The sequence below is a fragment of the Bos javanicus genome, chromosome 19 (assembly GCF_032452875.1).
Source record: "Bos javanicus breed banteng chromosome 19, ARS-OSU_banteng_1.0, whole genome shotgun sequence".
Classification (NCBI taxonomy): domain Eukaryota; kingdom Metazoa; phylum Chordata; class Mammalia; order Artiodactyla; family Bovidae; genus Bos; species Bos javanicus.
Genome location: NC_083886.1, coordinates 14,188,529 through 14,204,969, shown reverse-complemented (window position 1 = coordinate 14,204,969; position 16,441 = coordinate 14,188,529). Strand labels below are relative to the sequence as shown.

Below are 16,441 nucleotides of genomic sequence, written 5' to 3'. Positions count from 1 at the left end.
AAAGTGGGGAGAAGTTACGTAAAGCGTTGGTATCAGGGATGGGCAAGGGCGAGGCAGAAACGGCCTCTTCCCCACTGGTGCTTGTTCTTGACCTCATCTGCTCTCAAGTAGACCAGGGCAGCAGGAGCTAATTAGTTAGCGATCCTAAATTCAGTCCCAAGAGGCACGTGATGAAGGCATGGTACTACCTCACAGCTGATAACGTCTCTATCAAAAAAGGCCCAAACCCTGGTTCTTTCCCTTCGCAGTACCCCCCACCTCGGGCCTCACCCCCACCAGCCCAGTAAGGTCGGGCACTGACTCACCTGAAAGCTGCAACGCATGGCAGAGAAGAAGGGATCGCATTTATTGATTTCCTGAGTACATGCTTCCCTGATGGCTCAGCGGGTAAAGAATGCGCCTGCAGTGCTGGAGACAGAGGGAATGAGAGTTTGATCCCTGGGTCGGGAAGATCCCCTGGAGGAGGGCATGGCACCCCACTCAGTACTCTTGCCTGGAGAACCCCATGGACAGAGGAGCCTGGCGGGCTTCAGCCCTATGGGGTCACAAAGAGTCGGACACCACTGAAACAGCTAACACTTCCACTTTGAGTACATTCTCTGTACCAGGCACCAAGGGCTTTGCTTTCTTCCCCCCAACATTTATTTATTTGGCCGCATCAGGTGTCAGTTGCTGCACTCAGGATGTTCATTGCATCGTCTGGTATCTTTCCTTGCAGCACGGAATCTCTGGTTGTGGCACGCAGGTGCAACACCTGGGCTCTCCAGGTGTGGCCCACTGCGTCCAGAGCACACAGGTTCAGTAGTTGTGGCTTGCGGGCCTAGTTGCTCTGCAGCAACATGGGATCTTAGTTCCCCGACCAGGACTCAAACTCACATCCCCAGCCTTGCAAGGCAGATTCTTAATCACTGCTTCACCAGGGAGGTCCCCAACTAAGCGCTTTCCATCTCTTTCTTGTTTTTCTTCCAAACAACCTTGTGAGTTGATTCTGTTTTCCTTTATTTACAAATAAAGAAGCCTCCGCTTAACCTCAGAGAGATTAAGAAGCTTATGCAGGCTCACAGGTCTAGTTAATGGCGGAGGTACAATTTGAACAACCAGACTGTGATCCCAGAGGCCGGTTTTCTGTCTCTTGTACAAGCCCTCACCCTGACGGAGCTGCCAGCCGGTCTGAGTCCCAGTGCTTCTGGTCCTGTTTTTCCCTCCCAGGTTAATGGCCACGGTTCAGGCTCAGCTGCCCACAGCGGGGAGTCCCTGAGGGAAGACCTGCAGGAGCTCCTGGGCGGGGAGGTCCCACCGCAGCAGCTCAATGACCTCACCAAGGTGAATCCTGTGACGCTGGAGACAGGTATGCCTCCCCTGCCCACCCACCCCACCCCAGAGGGGTGCGCCTTCTCCCAGAGGGTATTCGGCTCCGCTGCCTTGGGTCAGACAGGACGCGGACAGCCAGGTGGGCTGCTCCAGACCCCCGCCTGGCGGCTGCCCTCAGACTCCCCAACACAGGCTTTGCTCCAGATGTGGGGTTCATCTTAATTAGATCTTTCTCATACCTGCTCATCAGGGAGAGGCTGGGCTCTCATGGCTCTTGGCTAATTGCAGAGGGAACTCTGGTAGGTGGGGTGTTGGTCTGTACGTGCAGCTGTGTCTCCATCTGAGCCAGAGTTTGCTAACGGCATCCCTGCCTCAGTCCTGAGGTGTCTGCAGGCCCGGTACATGGCCGACACGTTCTACACCAACGCCGGCTGCACCCTGGTGGCTATGAACCCCTTCAAGCCCGTCCCTCAGCTCTACTCGCCCGAGCTGATGCGAGAGTACCACGCTGCTTCTCAGCCCCAGGTGAGACCCCCGCTTCCCAGGGAATCAGGGCTCCCCCTCCTCCCCACGGGCACCTGGCAGCTTCGCTGTCCTTATCCGTGTCGTTGTCAGCTGGGCTGTCATTCAGAGACTGCTGGGGCTGTGACCTTCCCACCAGAAGCTCACAGAAGTTTGGACACGTGCCAGGAGGTGCAAAATGAGAGAGAAAGCAGTATTTGCTTAACTGATTTTGGATCCTAAAATAGGGACATGGACAGATTTTTTTTTTTTTCTTGTTTGTGAATTTATTCGTTGGAAAGAATTTCCCAAGGCATATTTGTGTATTTAAAAACCACTTTTTGGGGAAAAGAATAAAATTACGTGCAGTTAGGATTGCCTTGGAAAATTCAGCACATGTTCGTTTCCACTGATTGGGAGGAGGGGTCTCTTTTTACGCAAGTGGGGATGAAGCTGGTACAGGCAGGGAACAGCCCAGAGGATGTTAGCGTGCAGGGAGAAGCCAGAGCAAACTTGGCGGCAGGAGCAGGGTGTTGTGGAGAGAAGCACAGATGAGGGTGGGAAGGTGAGCTATTCCAGGGCTGTCATCAGAGGGTCTGCACCGCAGCTGAGAGTCCACAGAGCTGCTTCATCGGGGTGGGAGTGGGGCTGTGAACAGAGCCCGCCGTGGGGATGAAGTTGGGGGAGTTGGGTTAAGGAAGGTGAGACCAGCGGCTGAATGGCTGGAGGCTTTGTAACTCTCCAGGTGAGAAGTGGGTGGGGTGAGGGCCTAGAGAGAGATGGTTCTGACAGCCTCCAGAATGATGCCCTCTCCCTTCAGGAAGCTGTAGGCAAGCGGTCATTGCTGGCAGAGCCGCACTGGGTCTGCATGGACTAACCTGGCTCATCCAGGGTTCATGTCTGGGTGGGCAGCCAGGGAGGTCTGGCCTGAGAGCCGGTCTTACCGACTGCCTCCTCAAAGGCAAAGCCGCGTGATGGTCCCCTCTGTTCCCTCAGTGCCCAGCTTGATGCCCAGCACACAGAGCAATTAATCCTTGTTGATGGAAAGGAGAACAGTAACACTGGAATCCAAATCACACAGATGCCTTTATTTGCTGAGTGGCCTTGAGAAGGTTATTTAACCCATATGAACCTCCAGTTTGTCATCTATAAAATAGGGTTACTTCTTAGGCAATAACTGGTAAGAAAGTTCTTGCAAATTGTAATAACATAAAATAAAAAAAGTAGCAGAATAAAACTATTGACATAAGATGGGAGGATAACGTCTTAATGTCATAAACTGGTCAAGGCCAGCAGTGCTTCCAAACTGAGAGAAGATGAATGGGTCACGCCTGCAGCTGGCCTCACGTTGTTATGCCAAGAAGTTTTTCTAGAGGAAGCCTCCACCGCTGCTGTGGACAGGCTCCCCGTCGCAGCCATCGCTGGATCAACCCCTCCTCGAAGACGGGTTTGCTGCCATGACCTTTCACCCCTTGATGTTTCAGACACTGAAGCCCCACATCTTCACTGTGGGCGAACAGACCTACAGGAATGTCAAGAGCCTGATCGAGCCGGTCAACCAGTCTGTTGTTGTCAGTGGAGAGAGTGGCGCTGGAAAGGTAGGCGGGCCTCCTTCCCACCCTGGCAGCTTCATGACTGGCTGGACGGGCAGACAGGCTGGGCTGGGGCTCCAGGGAGTGTCACTCCTGGAGTCAGCGTGCAGTGCTGGGTGGGACCTGGGCAGGAAGTCAGGAGCCAGGGGTTCTAGGCCGGCTCTTCCACCAGCTCTGCCCTGACCCGAGGGGAGAGTCTTTCCTCTCTGAGCCTTCATGTCCTCATCAGAGGACTCTCCCAGCTCTGACAGCCATTGGAAACAAAAGTCAGCAGTTGGGGGTTCCAGCATAGCGTTGAAGAGCATATCAGAACAGTATTCAGCTCTTGCAGACCTCAGTTCTTCCACGTGTAAAATGGCAAGGAGGGAAGGACTGGCACGTAGCTCACAGGGGCCTTCTGTGCACGTAAGGCGCTTGGTGGCGTGCTTGGCACACGGCAGCACTCCTCCAGAGTCGTTGGGGTTCCAGTAAGGAAGCACCCCGCCTGAATCTCTGGGTCACCGTTGATGGCAAGGGTGGTGCATGGGGCCGGATGCGGGGAAGGACAGAGTCTCCTGTGTGGTCATGCGGTCCCCAGGCGGCACAGTCAATCCAGGTGACACGGAACATTGTGCACGGATGGGTGAGGAGTTGCGCAGCTGTCAGAGGCCTGCTGGCCGGGGCCTCACCACCTTCTTGTCAAGCCTCACCAGCCACCCAACCCTTTCCTCCACGTTACCTTCTCAAGGGATTCTTTGGACTGTAAACCCACTCTATCTACAGTCACCCATGAAAGCATTGCCAAGCACCTAGGCAGGTTCTAGGCCCTGGGCTAGCCATGAGGAGTGGCAAGTGGAGAAACAGAGATAGCCCAGTTGGTAAAGAATCCACCTGCAATGCAGGAGACCCTAGTTCGATTCCTGGGTCAGGAAGATCCACTGGAGAAGGGATAGGCTACCCACTCCAGTATTCTTGGGCTTCCCTTGTGGCTCAGCTGATAAAGAATCTGCCCACAATGGGGAAGACCTGGGTTCAATCCCTAGGTTGGGAAGATCCCCTGGAAAGGAAAAGGCTACCCACTCCAGTATTCTGGCCTGGAGAATGCCATGGACTATGTATAGTCCATGGGGTCCCAAGGAGTCGGACATGACTTAGCAACTTCCACAACAGTGCTTGGCCCAGTGGGAAAGACAGACAAGGAAGCAGATGAAGACTGCACGCTCTAGGGATGAGGCTAGGACTTGGGTACACAGGTGATCTTCGAGAGCTGTGCCGAGGCTGCTGGTGGGGTGGTGATGCTCGGCTCCTGGATGAAGCCCATTGTCCTCCAGAATTGCTCTGGGGAGCTGAGGCTGGACCTGGCCCTAGACCCATGCAACCAGAGCTCAGAAACCCTTTATTGAATAGCTACTGTGGTCATGGGCTGGGCCTGGTATCTTTTTAAAATTTATTTTTAATAACTAGCAATATAGCTACATAGTTCAAAAATCGAGCAATACTACAGGGCTTACAAAGAAAAACAGAGGCCCTGCCTCGTGTCTCTCAACCCTGTTCCCTGTCTCAGGGGCAGCTGCCTTTCCATCTTAGCAGTTTGTTTGGGTATGGCCATCCATGTTTCTAAACAACGTGCTTATGTAATTAGTTACTGATTTTTCCCTTTTGAACCTTCGCTGTTCACTTCCTACTTTGACGGTGTAGCCCTGTTACCCTGCCCCCAAATGCATATGTAATTATCTTATGATTTCTAAGGAGGTTAATATATATAGTGCTCTTATGATTTCTAAGGAGGTTAATATATATAGTGCTATGTACGTATTGTTCACAGCCAAGCACTATAATATCCTATGATTATATTTTCTTTCTTGTATGATTTTTACTTTCTTCTTAATAACTCCCACATATATTCACTTGTATAGTTTTTACATACCTGTTCTTTATTATCAAACTTGTCACCAGAACTGGGAAACACCTGCCCAGCTGGCAGTACATCAAGTGCTTTTTCTCCCCTGGTGATGCCCTAGCTAGCGCTCTCATGTCTCCTCCATCCGGACTGGTGGCTGCCAAGGGCTGCTGGGGAGCTGTCACCCGGGAGCTGTCTGCCCCGCTCTGGGGATCCAGAGTGCCGTCCGTCCTGTGGTAAATCCCGTTGTCGGAGGCCAGTGGCTTCCTCCTCTTGCTTTACTGCCTTGTTTTACTGGAGCATTTTCTTTAGTAGCTTCTCGACAAAGGTTACATGAAGGGCATATTTTGAGTTGTTGCACATCTGCAAATGTTTATTGTGCCTTAATTTGACATCTTGGCTGGATATTCTGATCTCAAGTTGGAAATGATTTTCTTTCTGAATTTAGAAGTTATTTCTTCATATATTCTTCGAGTGTTGATGTTAAAAGTCCCAGTCCTTAAGTGGCAATTTGTATTTTCTTTCCAAAAGTTTTTAGGGTCATCTCGATAGGTGTTGAAATTCACAGTGATGTGTCTTTTCTCTCTTGCCGTGCTGGATACTTTGTGTAGGTCTTTTTAACCTTGAGACTCATGTCCTTTAGATTGGGAAAATGCTATATCTAATAATTTAATAATTTACACCACTTTTTTTCTCCTTCTGAAATTCCTATTAGTAGGGAGTTTGATAAATTGTCTAATATCCTATTTTTCTTACATATTCTTCTGTCTCTTAATATTTTGTCCTGTCTTCTGGGAGATATTCTCTAATTTATCCTTCAATTCTTTTTAATTTTGAATTTTTATTAAGCAGTTTACTTCTAAGAGTTCTTTCTTATTCTCTGAGTATTATTTCCCCCCCCGCCCCCCCCCGCCAGCATCTTGGTCTTATTTCTTCTCTTCTCTTTGAGGATCTTTCATGATTTTTACTTGGCTCCTGCCCTTTTCATTTGTTTCCTTCTAGTTCCTTTTCCTCTTTTGTTGTGATATTTGCAATCATGTAAAAGAAGTTTACCAAGTAGTTGATGATCTTTGAATTTCTGTTCATACTTAAGAGTAAAGCCTTAAGCAACTGATTAGAATCTACGTTTATGGACAGGATACCATAAACATAAGAGATTATGAAAGAGTTTAGAAAGCTACCTCACCAGGGGTAGCTTTCTAAACCTGTGGGACCCTGAATGCCCATAACTTTGTTCTCATGAGCTTGTTAGTATCTTTTCTCCAGAAAAGATTTCATCCAATCTCTTTCCTGAGAGATGGAAACTACAGTTATATGGAAATGATAAAAATTAAAAACATGAACAACTCCTTTATGCTTATCAGCAGGTTAGACATGCAGAAGAATACATCAGTGAACTTGAGAGTGGGTCAATACAAATCAAAAAACAAAGAGGGAATTGAGAAACAAAGAGAAAAAGTGCGTCCAGGAGCTTTGGTGCAACATCAGATGGTTTTCCATACTTGGAATTGGTGTCCCAGGTGAAGAGAGAATGTGGGTCGGAAGTATTAATAACATCCTAAGAAAATTACCAAAAGCTGGCAACCACAGATCCTTGTTCTTAAATGCAATTGAAAGGAGAAATAAAGTCAAAATTAGTAGTTTGATGTTTGTACATTCAAGTACACGTGGAATTGATATGGACTCTTCTGAGCCATAAAACAAATCTCAATTTGAAAAGATTAAAATATGAACTGTGTTGTAAATACCCTTTGGTAAACCCAAATATCCTTTGGGTCAAAGAAGTAATCACAATGCATGTTAGAAAACACTTTGAACTGAATGAAAAGGAAAGCACAACATATCAAAATCTGTGCTTTAAAAAAAAAAAGCAGTGCCTGGAGGGAAATTTGTTGTAGCTTGTGTTAGAGAGCACGAGAGGCTTGCGCACCACACCTGGAAAGAAGCCCCACTTGCCACACCTAGAGAAAAGCCCACACAGCCACCAGGATCCAGCACAGCCAAGAATGAGTGAACTGTCGCTGTTGAATCGCTGAAGTCATGTCCAGCTCTCTGCGACCCCACAGACCGCAGCATACCAGGTATCCCTGTCCTTCGCTATCTTCCGGGGCTTGCTCAAACTCATGTCCATCGAGTCGGTTACGCCATCCAACCATCTCATCCCTGTTGTCACCTTCTCCTCCTGTCCTCAATCTTTCCCAGCATCAGGGTCTTTTCCAGTGAGTCAGCTCTTTGCATCAGGTGGCCAAAGTATTGGAGCATCGGTCCTTCCAATGAGTCTTCAGGGTTGATTTCCTTTAGGATTGACTGGTTTGATCTCCTTGCAGTCCAAGGGACTCTCAAGGGTCTTCTCCAGCACCACAATTTGAAAGCATCAGTTCTTTGGCTTTCACTCACATCTGTACATCACTACTGGAAAAACCATAGCTTTGACTATACGGACCTTTGTCAACAAAGTGGTGTCCATAGTTCTTAAATAAATAAAAATATTTTTTTAACAAAACACTAAAGTAGAAACAGAAAAAAATAATGAAGTAAATGAAATCAATGGCTGTCTTTTTTAAAGATCAGTAAAATCAGTAACCCTCTAGTCAGACTTTTTTATTGGCCATGAGGCACAGCTTGTAGGATCTTAGTTCTCCGACCAGGGATCAAACCTGAACCCCCTGCAGTATAAGCACAGAATCCTAACGACTCGACCGCCAGGGAGGTCCCCTTCTAACCAGACTTAGAGAGAGAAAAGGACAAATTACAAATGTCAGAAATGAAAGAATAGGCATAACTAAAGATCCCACAGATGAGATTTTTCATTAACTTTATTTCAATAAATTCTCCAATTTAATGAAAGAGTATTTTGAAACAGTTAACGGCTGCAGCTCACACAAGAAGAAATATATAACCTGAATATCTAAATTTCTGAGGCAAATTTAAATCGTAGTTAAAAATCTTTCCTCTTAGAAAGGCCCACGCTCAGGCGGTTTCACTTTGTGGATTCTTCCAAGTGTTTAAGACCCTGATGCTGGGAAAGATTGAGGGCGGGAGGAGAGGGGGCAACAGAGGATAAGATGGTTGGATGGCATCACCGACTCGATGGATGTGAGTCTGAGCAAAGTCTAGGAGACAGCGAAGGACAGGGAAGCCTGGTGTGCTGCAGTCCCTGGAGTCATGAAGAGTCGGACACGACTGAGCCACTGAACGACAGCTACAACCAAGTGTTTCTGAAAATTAATGTTACCAGTTCCATACAGGTTCTTCTAGAAAACAGTAGAGAGGGAACACCTCCCACCTCAGAGCGAGACCTAAAAATACATATACCAAAAGAGCAACCAAAAAAAAAAAAAACCCAAAACAAAGCTACAACTAAAAACTTAGATCTAGAGCAGTGACGAGATCCAGAGTCAGTATATGGAAATCTCTTGTGGCTCTCTGTCCTCACAATGAACAATTGGAAATTAAAATGTAAATAGATCTCATCTATTTACATGGAGAAGGAAATGGCAACCCACTCCAGTGTCCTTGCCTGGAAAATGTCATGGACAGAGGAGCCTGGTGGGCTGCAGTCTGTGGGGTCGCAAAGAGTCGGGCACGACTGAGCGACTAACACTTAACACATACAGACCTCATCTCAGCTGATTATAAAAACAGTGGGAATTTTATAATTAGATTGCCTGAGTATAAATCAGAGCCCTATCATTTACTGAATATGTCATCTTCAATAAAATTTAGGTTTTCCTGATGCCCGAGTTTCATCATTTTGAAAGCAGGTAGTATATAACTGCACTGCATCTGTAGGGCTGGTGAAAACATACGTGGCTCAGTAGCCTGCTCAGGTCGGTGTGGGTGGCCCTCCTCTATCCCAGCCCCCGTCATTCCTTTTTTTCCTCTTTGGCTGTGAGGGTGCCTTGCGGCTCGCAGGCGTTCCCCTAGTTGTGTCCTTCGGGCTTCTCTTGTTACGGAGCACAGGCTCAGTAGTTGCCACTTACCGGCTTCTCTAGTTGCGGCTCTTGGGCTTAGTTGCCCCATGGCATGTGGGATCTCAGTTCCTCAACCAGGAATCGAACCCTTATCCCCTGCCTTAGAAGGCAGATTCTTAACCGCTAGACCACCGGAGAAGTTCCTCACCACCGCCCCCCCATTCGTAAATGCACCCTCAGGAGCTAGGAGAAGCAGAAGTCGGTCAGATGAGGGACACAGTTGAATTCAGCTTTCAGCCCTTTGATCAGCAACACGGATGGCGGACAAGAGGGCGGTCGCGGGCCCCAGTCCCCCTGGCAGGCTCACACGTGGACGGAACGCGGGCACAGCTCCCACGGGGCCGTTTCTGCCGCAGACATGGACATCCCGCTGCCTGATGAAGTTCTACGCCGTGGTGGCCGCCTCACCCACGTCCTGGGAAAGCCACAAGGTTGCCGAGAGGATCGAACAGCGCATCTTGAACTCCAACCCCGTCATGGAAGCTTTCGGTAAGCCCAGCGTCCTCCGCACAGCTCCTCCGCCCGTCTCCTCTGGAATTTACCACCATCCGGGCAGGGGAGCAGTGTTTTGAGACCCTCGCTTTGCGGGGTGGAGAATGACTCATCATTCAGTGCCTTGGATCCCCAACCATGCCTCCCGGGTGCCCTTAGCCTCCTTCCAGCTGTGGTCGCATCACTCTGTCGTCCTCTCCGTCTCGCCCAGGCAGAGGGAGCAGAGGTGCGGGAGAGGCTCACCCAGTCCATGTCCCGTCCTTCTGAACAGCTCCCTGATGGTTCAGAGAAGGGGACATGTCTGAGGATGCACAGCAGTCGTGTCCATGTTGGCACTCTAGATGTTGCGCCTTACTGTCCACCTCAGTAGTAACGCTTGTTTTTTTTGAGGGGGGTGGTGGGGCATACCGGTCTCTGCTGCTGCAGATGGGCCTTCTCTCGTTGTGGCAAGTGGAGGCTGCTCTCCAGTTGCAATGCCCAGGCTTCTCGTTGCAGTGACTTCTCTTCTTGAGAAGCACAGGCTCTAGGCGAGCAGGCTTCGGTAGTTGTGGCACATGGGCTTAGCTGCCCCGAGACACATGGAATCTCCCTGGACCAGGGATCAAAAACCTGTGTCTCCTGCATTAGCAGGAGTATTTTTAACCCCTGGACCACCAGGGAAGTCCCGACACCTTGTTTTTGATCCTTTCCCTTCAAACAAAAATCCCTGACTGCCTAGATTGGCTCTTCCCACTTTGCCAGGAAGTTCTAACCCAACTGAATCACACTTGCTAAAAGCCCAAGTGCCCAGTCCCGAGCCCTGTCCCCTGTGACCCGGAAACCAGTAGAGGGGCCTGTAGGTGGATTGAGGATAGCGGCGTGGCCCCGGCAGACCTGCGGCCACCTTAGCCCGCGGGGCCTCTGAACAGAAGCTGTGGTCCGCAGGGAACGCGTGCACGCTGAGGAACAGCAACAGCAGCCGCTTCGGGAAGTTCATCCAGCTCCAGCTGAATGGGTAATCTCTGCGGCCACCCTGGCTGCTGGGGGGCCGGGCGAGCTGGGGGGCAGTGCCCAGCCTGGGCTGCTGCCACGGGCAGAACCCTGCCGTGCCTGGCAGGTTCGTATGTGGGATGAGTGAACCTGTGCGTACACTTTGAACCTGGGGAACTCTAGGTGCCCCAGCCTGAGGGACCCAGGGACTGTGCCTGTCCTGACACGTGCCTTCTGGCTTCTGCCCTTCGCGGAGACTTCTAGTTAAAACTGTCACTTAAAACTGTCACCTCGGCCGCATCTCTGAGCCTAAGGCTGGGGCTTCTGTTCCTGCCTTGGGCTGGGGCAAAGTGAGGCACCGAGGCCTGGGCCCTGTCCCTGAGCTGGTTGGAGGGGACTGTCCCAGCCCTTCCCCTCCCTGCCCCTGCCCCCACCCCAGGACCTGCTGAGAGGTCCTCCCCAGTCCTCATGACCCCCTTTGCTTAAGTGGAAGAGCTGGGGCGAGGCTGCAGCCTGGCACACAGTAAGTTCCCAATAAACGGCTCTGGAGTGAACGGACCACTGACGGGCTCCAACCTGCTTGTGCCCAGGGCCCAGCAGATGACGGGAGCTGCAGTTCAGACCTACCTCCTGGAGAAAACTCGAGTGGCCTGCCAGGCCCCCAGTGAGAGGAACTTCCACATATTCTACCAGGTGAGTCCCAGGCGGGGCCCACAGCTGCCCAGGTGCAGGGCGGAGAAGGGTCTGTGCCTCTCAGCCTACCCGCCCCGCCGCCCACCTTGCTTCCTGCCTCCTCTTCGCCGGGCTTTCAGCGCTGCCACCCCACTTACTCCCACAAACCTCACGTCACACTCGCGTCTCGCCCTAGCCCTCGGCTCCCTGGGCAGTCCCAGGCCTGGAGGTGCGCTTGCCTTCTTTTCCCATCAGAGGGTCCTTGAGGCTGGGCCTGTCTCCACACGGGAAGCACTCACCTTCAGACGGAGGGCTGTCCTGGAACAGCAGCTGCCTCCACCAACCGAACAAAGCCTTCCCTAAACTGTGTCCCCTCCATTAGACCAAGGGTCCGCCGAGGCGTGGACAGTGTCTCGCTGCTCTCAGATCGGGACCGGGGGCTCCCCAAACAGGGTTAGGGTTTCCTCCTCATGCCACAGGCCCCCTCAGTGAGTGGGGTTTTTTTGCACCGAATGGAGATGCCCAGAACTATTTGCCACTGCTTTCCCGCCCCTGCCCGCCCTTGGCTCCCTACAGGGGCCTCTGGGTCTTGTGGTGTGGCTGCCACTCCCCCCCGCCGCCCACCCAAGTCCATGCAGTCCTGGGCATCCCCGGTACCCCTGGCTCAGCCACCCGTTCCCACCCCCACAGATCTACAAAGGAGCCCACGCGGAGGAGAGGGTCCGGTGGCGCCTCCCCGAGGGAGCCGCCTTCTCCTGGCTGCCCCACCCAGAGAGGACCTTGGAAGGTAGGGGGAGCCTTGCCCGGTGCCCTGGGCTAGCCCAGCAGCACCCACACATCCCTCCAGGGCCCGCCGCCCCCGCTGACCTTGGGTCCTGACGCAGGGCTGTGGCTCGGATTCCTTTACAGAGGATTGTTTCGAGGTGACCAGGGAGGCCATGCTTCATTTGGGCATCGATGCCCCCACCCAGAACAACATCTTTCAGGTCAGAGGAAAAGCCACACCACTCACATGTGGTGGCGGTGATGGGCAGCCCCCTTCGTAGGGCCCTTCTCTCAACTCGGGAGTCTCTTTCCCTGAGGATCTAGGACTCTAGGCTCCGACGGCATGATCACCAAGGAGGCGACCACCTCTCTGCGCAGCGGAGCCTGGAGACAGGGTGTCAGGGTGGACAGGGCCAGAGCACAGAGCGCTGTAGAAGAAACCAGCACGGTGATCCCGGAGGTCAGAGGGAAAGTGCCTGGATCAGTTGTTGCTCTGTTAAATCAGAGCAGAGAAAACAATGCTGCCACGTGTTTGTCTAGCGTGTTAAAACTTTCAAATCATCACTCTTAGCTCACTTGTTTTTTCAGCAGTTCCATGGGTGTGGAGATTATTCCCATTCCATGGTTGAGACCTGCCCAAAGCCAGACAGCACTTGGTGGTACAGATAGTTTCTTGGAGACATGCTGGTTCCAACTTCCCACCTCCTTCTCCTTCTTGCTGGGACTCAGTGCTGGCCCAGGCGAGCCAGGCCCAGTCACCCCCACTGGCGGCCTCCGTCTGCAGGTGGTGACCCCTGCAGAGCAGTGGGGTGAAGTGTGGCCTCCATCTCCATGTGGGGGTTGCTCAGGCAGGGGAGGGGGGTCACAGCCAGTACGGGCAGCTTATACAGAGGGACGGCACAGGGGACAAGCCCAGGGCAAGTGGACCACCCAGGAGTCTGGCTAAGTCTGCGAGCTTGAAGGCAGCATGAGCCCTGGCCCATCCACAACGCCCATCAGCATGGCAGTCTCCTCCTGCGGTGCTTGTGGCCTGGAAGCCACCCTTTCTGGGACCAGACAGGGATGGGGGGAGAGGCCCTGCTCTACCGGTGCCTGGTCCAAGGGTTTCCAAGTTGCTGGACCTGGGGGTCCTCTTCCTTCAGCCCCCCGGGGGCTCCCCCGAGTAGATCACCCACTGTACAGAGACCAAGATCACAGCTCCTTCCCTGGACTGGGCCGGGCTATCGGAGCCCAACAGTGTCGGGAAAGGGCCAAAGGGCACCAGAGCCAAGCCCCCAGCAGCCACACAGAAGTGGTCTGGACCACAGGAAACAGTCTGGTCCTGGAGCGGGAGACAGAGGGACAGACTGGGTGGCGTGGCGCTCCCTCTGGCTGCCCCAGGAGGGATCGGAAGTCAGACTGCCTGGGCTCTCATCCTGGGTTCCTTCTCCTTTACCAAGTGTGGGCTTTAACCTCTGTCTTGTCTCTGTCGTGGGCATCACCATAGCACGTGCCTCACTGGTTACACGAGACGATGCGTATCACTTGGGTAGAGCCCTGCCTGGCCGAGTCCCGGAGTAAGTGGGCAGTAAATGAGAGCTGTTGCTATTCTGCTTTCGTGATTCTGTTCGGCAGGAGAGAGACCCTTCCCAGGCTGGGCTCCAGCCCTTGAGAAGGTGCCCACTGGGTGTCCTCTCCTGCCCCCTCAGGCCCTGGCTGGACTGCTGCACCTCGGCAACACCCGGTTTGCTGACTCAGGGAACGAAGCCCAGCCCTGCCTGCTGGTGGACGATGCTCAGTGTGAGGGCAAGGACCGGGGGCCTTGGTCACACCGCCCAGGCGTGAGGCAGGCCCTGACCAGAGGAGGGCCAGCGTGTGGTGGGATCGGGTGCAAGGAGGCCAGAGGGTGCAGTTTGGGATCTGTGCCCCTGGGCTGTCGGCTGTAGGGCCCTGCCCTGGAGGGGTTCCTCCTCACCCCAGCTCAGCTGAGGCAGACAGCTTCCTCTGCATCTTACAGAAGAGAAAACGAGAGCAGGGGCGGGTGGGGGTGAGTGGGTTATGCAGTGCTTTATCCCACTCCTGGCCGTGTGGACTGGGGCACAGCAGTCCTGGGTTCAAGTCCTGCCCCTGCCCCTGCCCCTGCTGAGTCTCTTCTCTCCCCGTTCCTGAGTTTGCTCTGTCCCATTGAGGGGGTCACGGCTCCACCATGATGACTTCACGGGGCCTTGTGCAGAGGGCCTTTTGGACGGAGGGTATTTCTGCCTCCCAGGCTCTGTTGGGACGTCGGCCTTGCTGCTGGGGCTCCCAGAAGACCATCTGCTGGAGACACTACAGATTCGAACCATCCGGGCGGGCAGGGGCCAGCAGGTATTCCAGAAGCCCTGCTCTCAGGCCGAGTGCAACACCCGCAGAGACTGTCTGGCCAAACTGGTCTATGCACGGTGAGTGCTCTGGGCCCTGCCCTCCTCCCAGATGCCCCCAGTCTGGAGTTGGACCAGACAGAAGCAGACGGGTTCCCTGCCCCGTTCCCCAGCCCCGGGGGGACAGGAGGGAGTGGCTGCTGGGCTTCCCCAAGCAAAGCCCTTGGCTCGATTCCAGAGGGCTCTGCGTGGGGAAGTGGCCACAGCCTGGCCTAGATTCAGCGTGTTGTTCGGGGACAGGAGCCTGCCTTCGCCTTGGCGATGGGTGAGGAAGGCCTGCCTGGCCGGCCGCTGGCAAGGCCAGCCCAGAGGTGACGTGAGTTCCTCCCAGGTCCAGGCGCAGACCTGTGGATGAATAGGCTCCTGGGTCCCTGCCCTTGTGCTCTCTGTAGCCACCTGGGGTTTTGATAGCTGCTGGTAGAGCCGGGAGTTTAGCCCACAGCCTTGAGCAACACTGCAGGGAGTGGAGCCCAGAACGGGGAAGGTGGGGGTCTTGGCCTTTCCCTGTTGGTTCTGTGGGCATCTCCACCCTCCGGCCATGCACTTGGGGGCGTTTCTCACCCTGGGCTCTCAGACCCTTCAGAATGCCCCTGAGGGTATCTGGGGCCCAGGATTCTCTGAAACGATGGGACAGAACACCTCTGTGTGTGCGTGTGCACACATGCGAGTGCTTGGGAAGGAGGGAGGGTCCCGGTGCTTTCATGAGCTTCTCAAGAGCTAAGAGCCGGACCAGCACCAGTGAGGGAGTCAGAACCTCTGAGGGAAAGTGGCCCAGGGCCCCTGGGCCCAGACTGAACCCAGTTTAGCAAGGGACTCCGTTCTCACCCCCTCGAAGCAAATTTCAGGTCAGAATTTCAGGACAAGGATTTTTAAAGGTTTTGTGTCAGATCACGGCAAAATGGGTAGATAAAGCGTGCCGGTTACAGACACAGTGAACCTCTAACCATGGATCATTTTACACACAGCAAGCAGGTCCTTCTATCACTATCTCTTGTTTTTACTACCTCACATGGATATTTGAAGCCCTTATTGCAAAAATAGAAACTGTCTAAAAATTTGCAGAGCAGTTACTTAAAGAAATCGTAAGGAAGAAAACCCTTGTATCATGTCGTACGTGTCACCACGTTGGACGGCAACCATTCCATCGTCTGGGCGATGGTTGCAGAGTGCAGGGTGTCACTGTCCAGCTGGGGCAATGGGGTGCCCTCATAGGACAAAGTAGGCAGGTGTCGGGGGGCCTTGAGCTCTGGCCTCCACTGGGCGAGGTTTGCAGGGGAGTCCAGTGAACTCAGGCCTTTATAATCCCACCCAGGCCTGCCCCTCCACCCTTGTCTAGACAGCAGCTGGGTGTCAGGCCAGTGACTGGGCGCACCCACACCCTGTCTAGCCCCAGCATTCCACAGCAGACCTCAGCAATATTGCAGAGTCACTTTCAGACCACTGCAGTAAAGCGAGTCGCACAAATTTATTGGTTTCTTGGTACATAGATAAGATGTATTTACACTATATGGTAGTCTGTTAAGTGTGCGATAGCTTTACATCTAAAAGAACAATGTATAATAATTTTAAAATAGCACTTTTAGAAAAGTAGCACAATAGGCTTGTTCGATGCTGGTTGGCACAGACTTTCAGTCTGTAAACCAGGCAGTAAAGGAAGCTTACTGTGACGTGCCTGCAGCTGGTCCCCTGCTCACTCTTGCTGTGGACAAGCCAGGCCTTCGTGTGCCTGGGAACACACGTGACCCCAGCCTGCAGGTGTAGTGGGCTGGGACAGGATGGGCGGGAAACCAGCGGAGAGGGTTTAGCCCTTGACCTTTCAGGCTCAGAAGACAGGCCCTCCATCTGAGGGTTGGTACCCAGGCTGGAAGGGCAGTTCTGCCACCCTTC

The 16,441-nt window shown here is 52.9% G+C and overlaps 1 protein-coding gene across 3 annotated transcripts in view; it reads left to right on the top strand.

The window, feature by feature from the left end:
- MYO19 (myosin XIX) overlaps positions 1 to 16,441 on the top strand; it is a 37,873-nt gene that overhangs the window by 5,430 nt on the left and 16,002 nt on the right. Inside the window, exons 4-13 of one of the 3 annotated variants that reach the window (XM_061390243.1) lie at positions 1,210 to 1,348; positions 1,688 to 1,836; positions 3,297 to 3,410; positions 9,614 to 9,746; positions 10,674 to 10,743; positions 11,309 to 11,411; positions 12,081 to 12,177; positions 12,300 to 12,376; positions 13,844 to 13,934; positions 14,404 to 14,575. In XM_061390243.1, the coding sequence (XP_061246227.1) occupies positions 1,210 to 1,348; positions 1,688 to 1,836; positions 3,297 to 3,410; positions 9,614 to 9,746; positions 10,674 to 10,743; positions 11,309 to 11,411; positions 12,081 to 12,177; positions 12,300 to 12,376; positions 13,844 to 13,934; positions 14,404 to 14,575 (1,145 nt within the window). Of the gene's footprint in view, positions 1 to 1,209; positions 1,349 to 1,687; positions 1,837 to 3,296; positions 3,411 to 9,613; positions 9,747 to 10,673; positions 10,744 to 11,308; positions 11,412 to 12,080; positions 12,178 to 12,274; positions 12,377 to 13,843; positions 13,935 to 14,403; positions 14,576 to 16,441 lie in introns of all 3 variants that reach the window. The other 2 variants (XM_061390244.1, XM_061390245.1) reach the window with 2 other exon arrangements.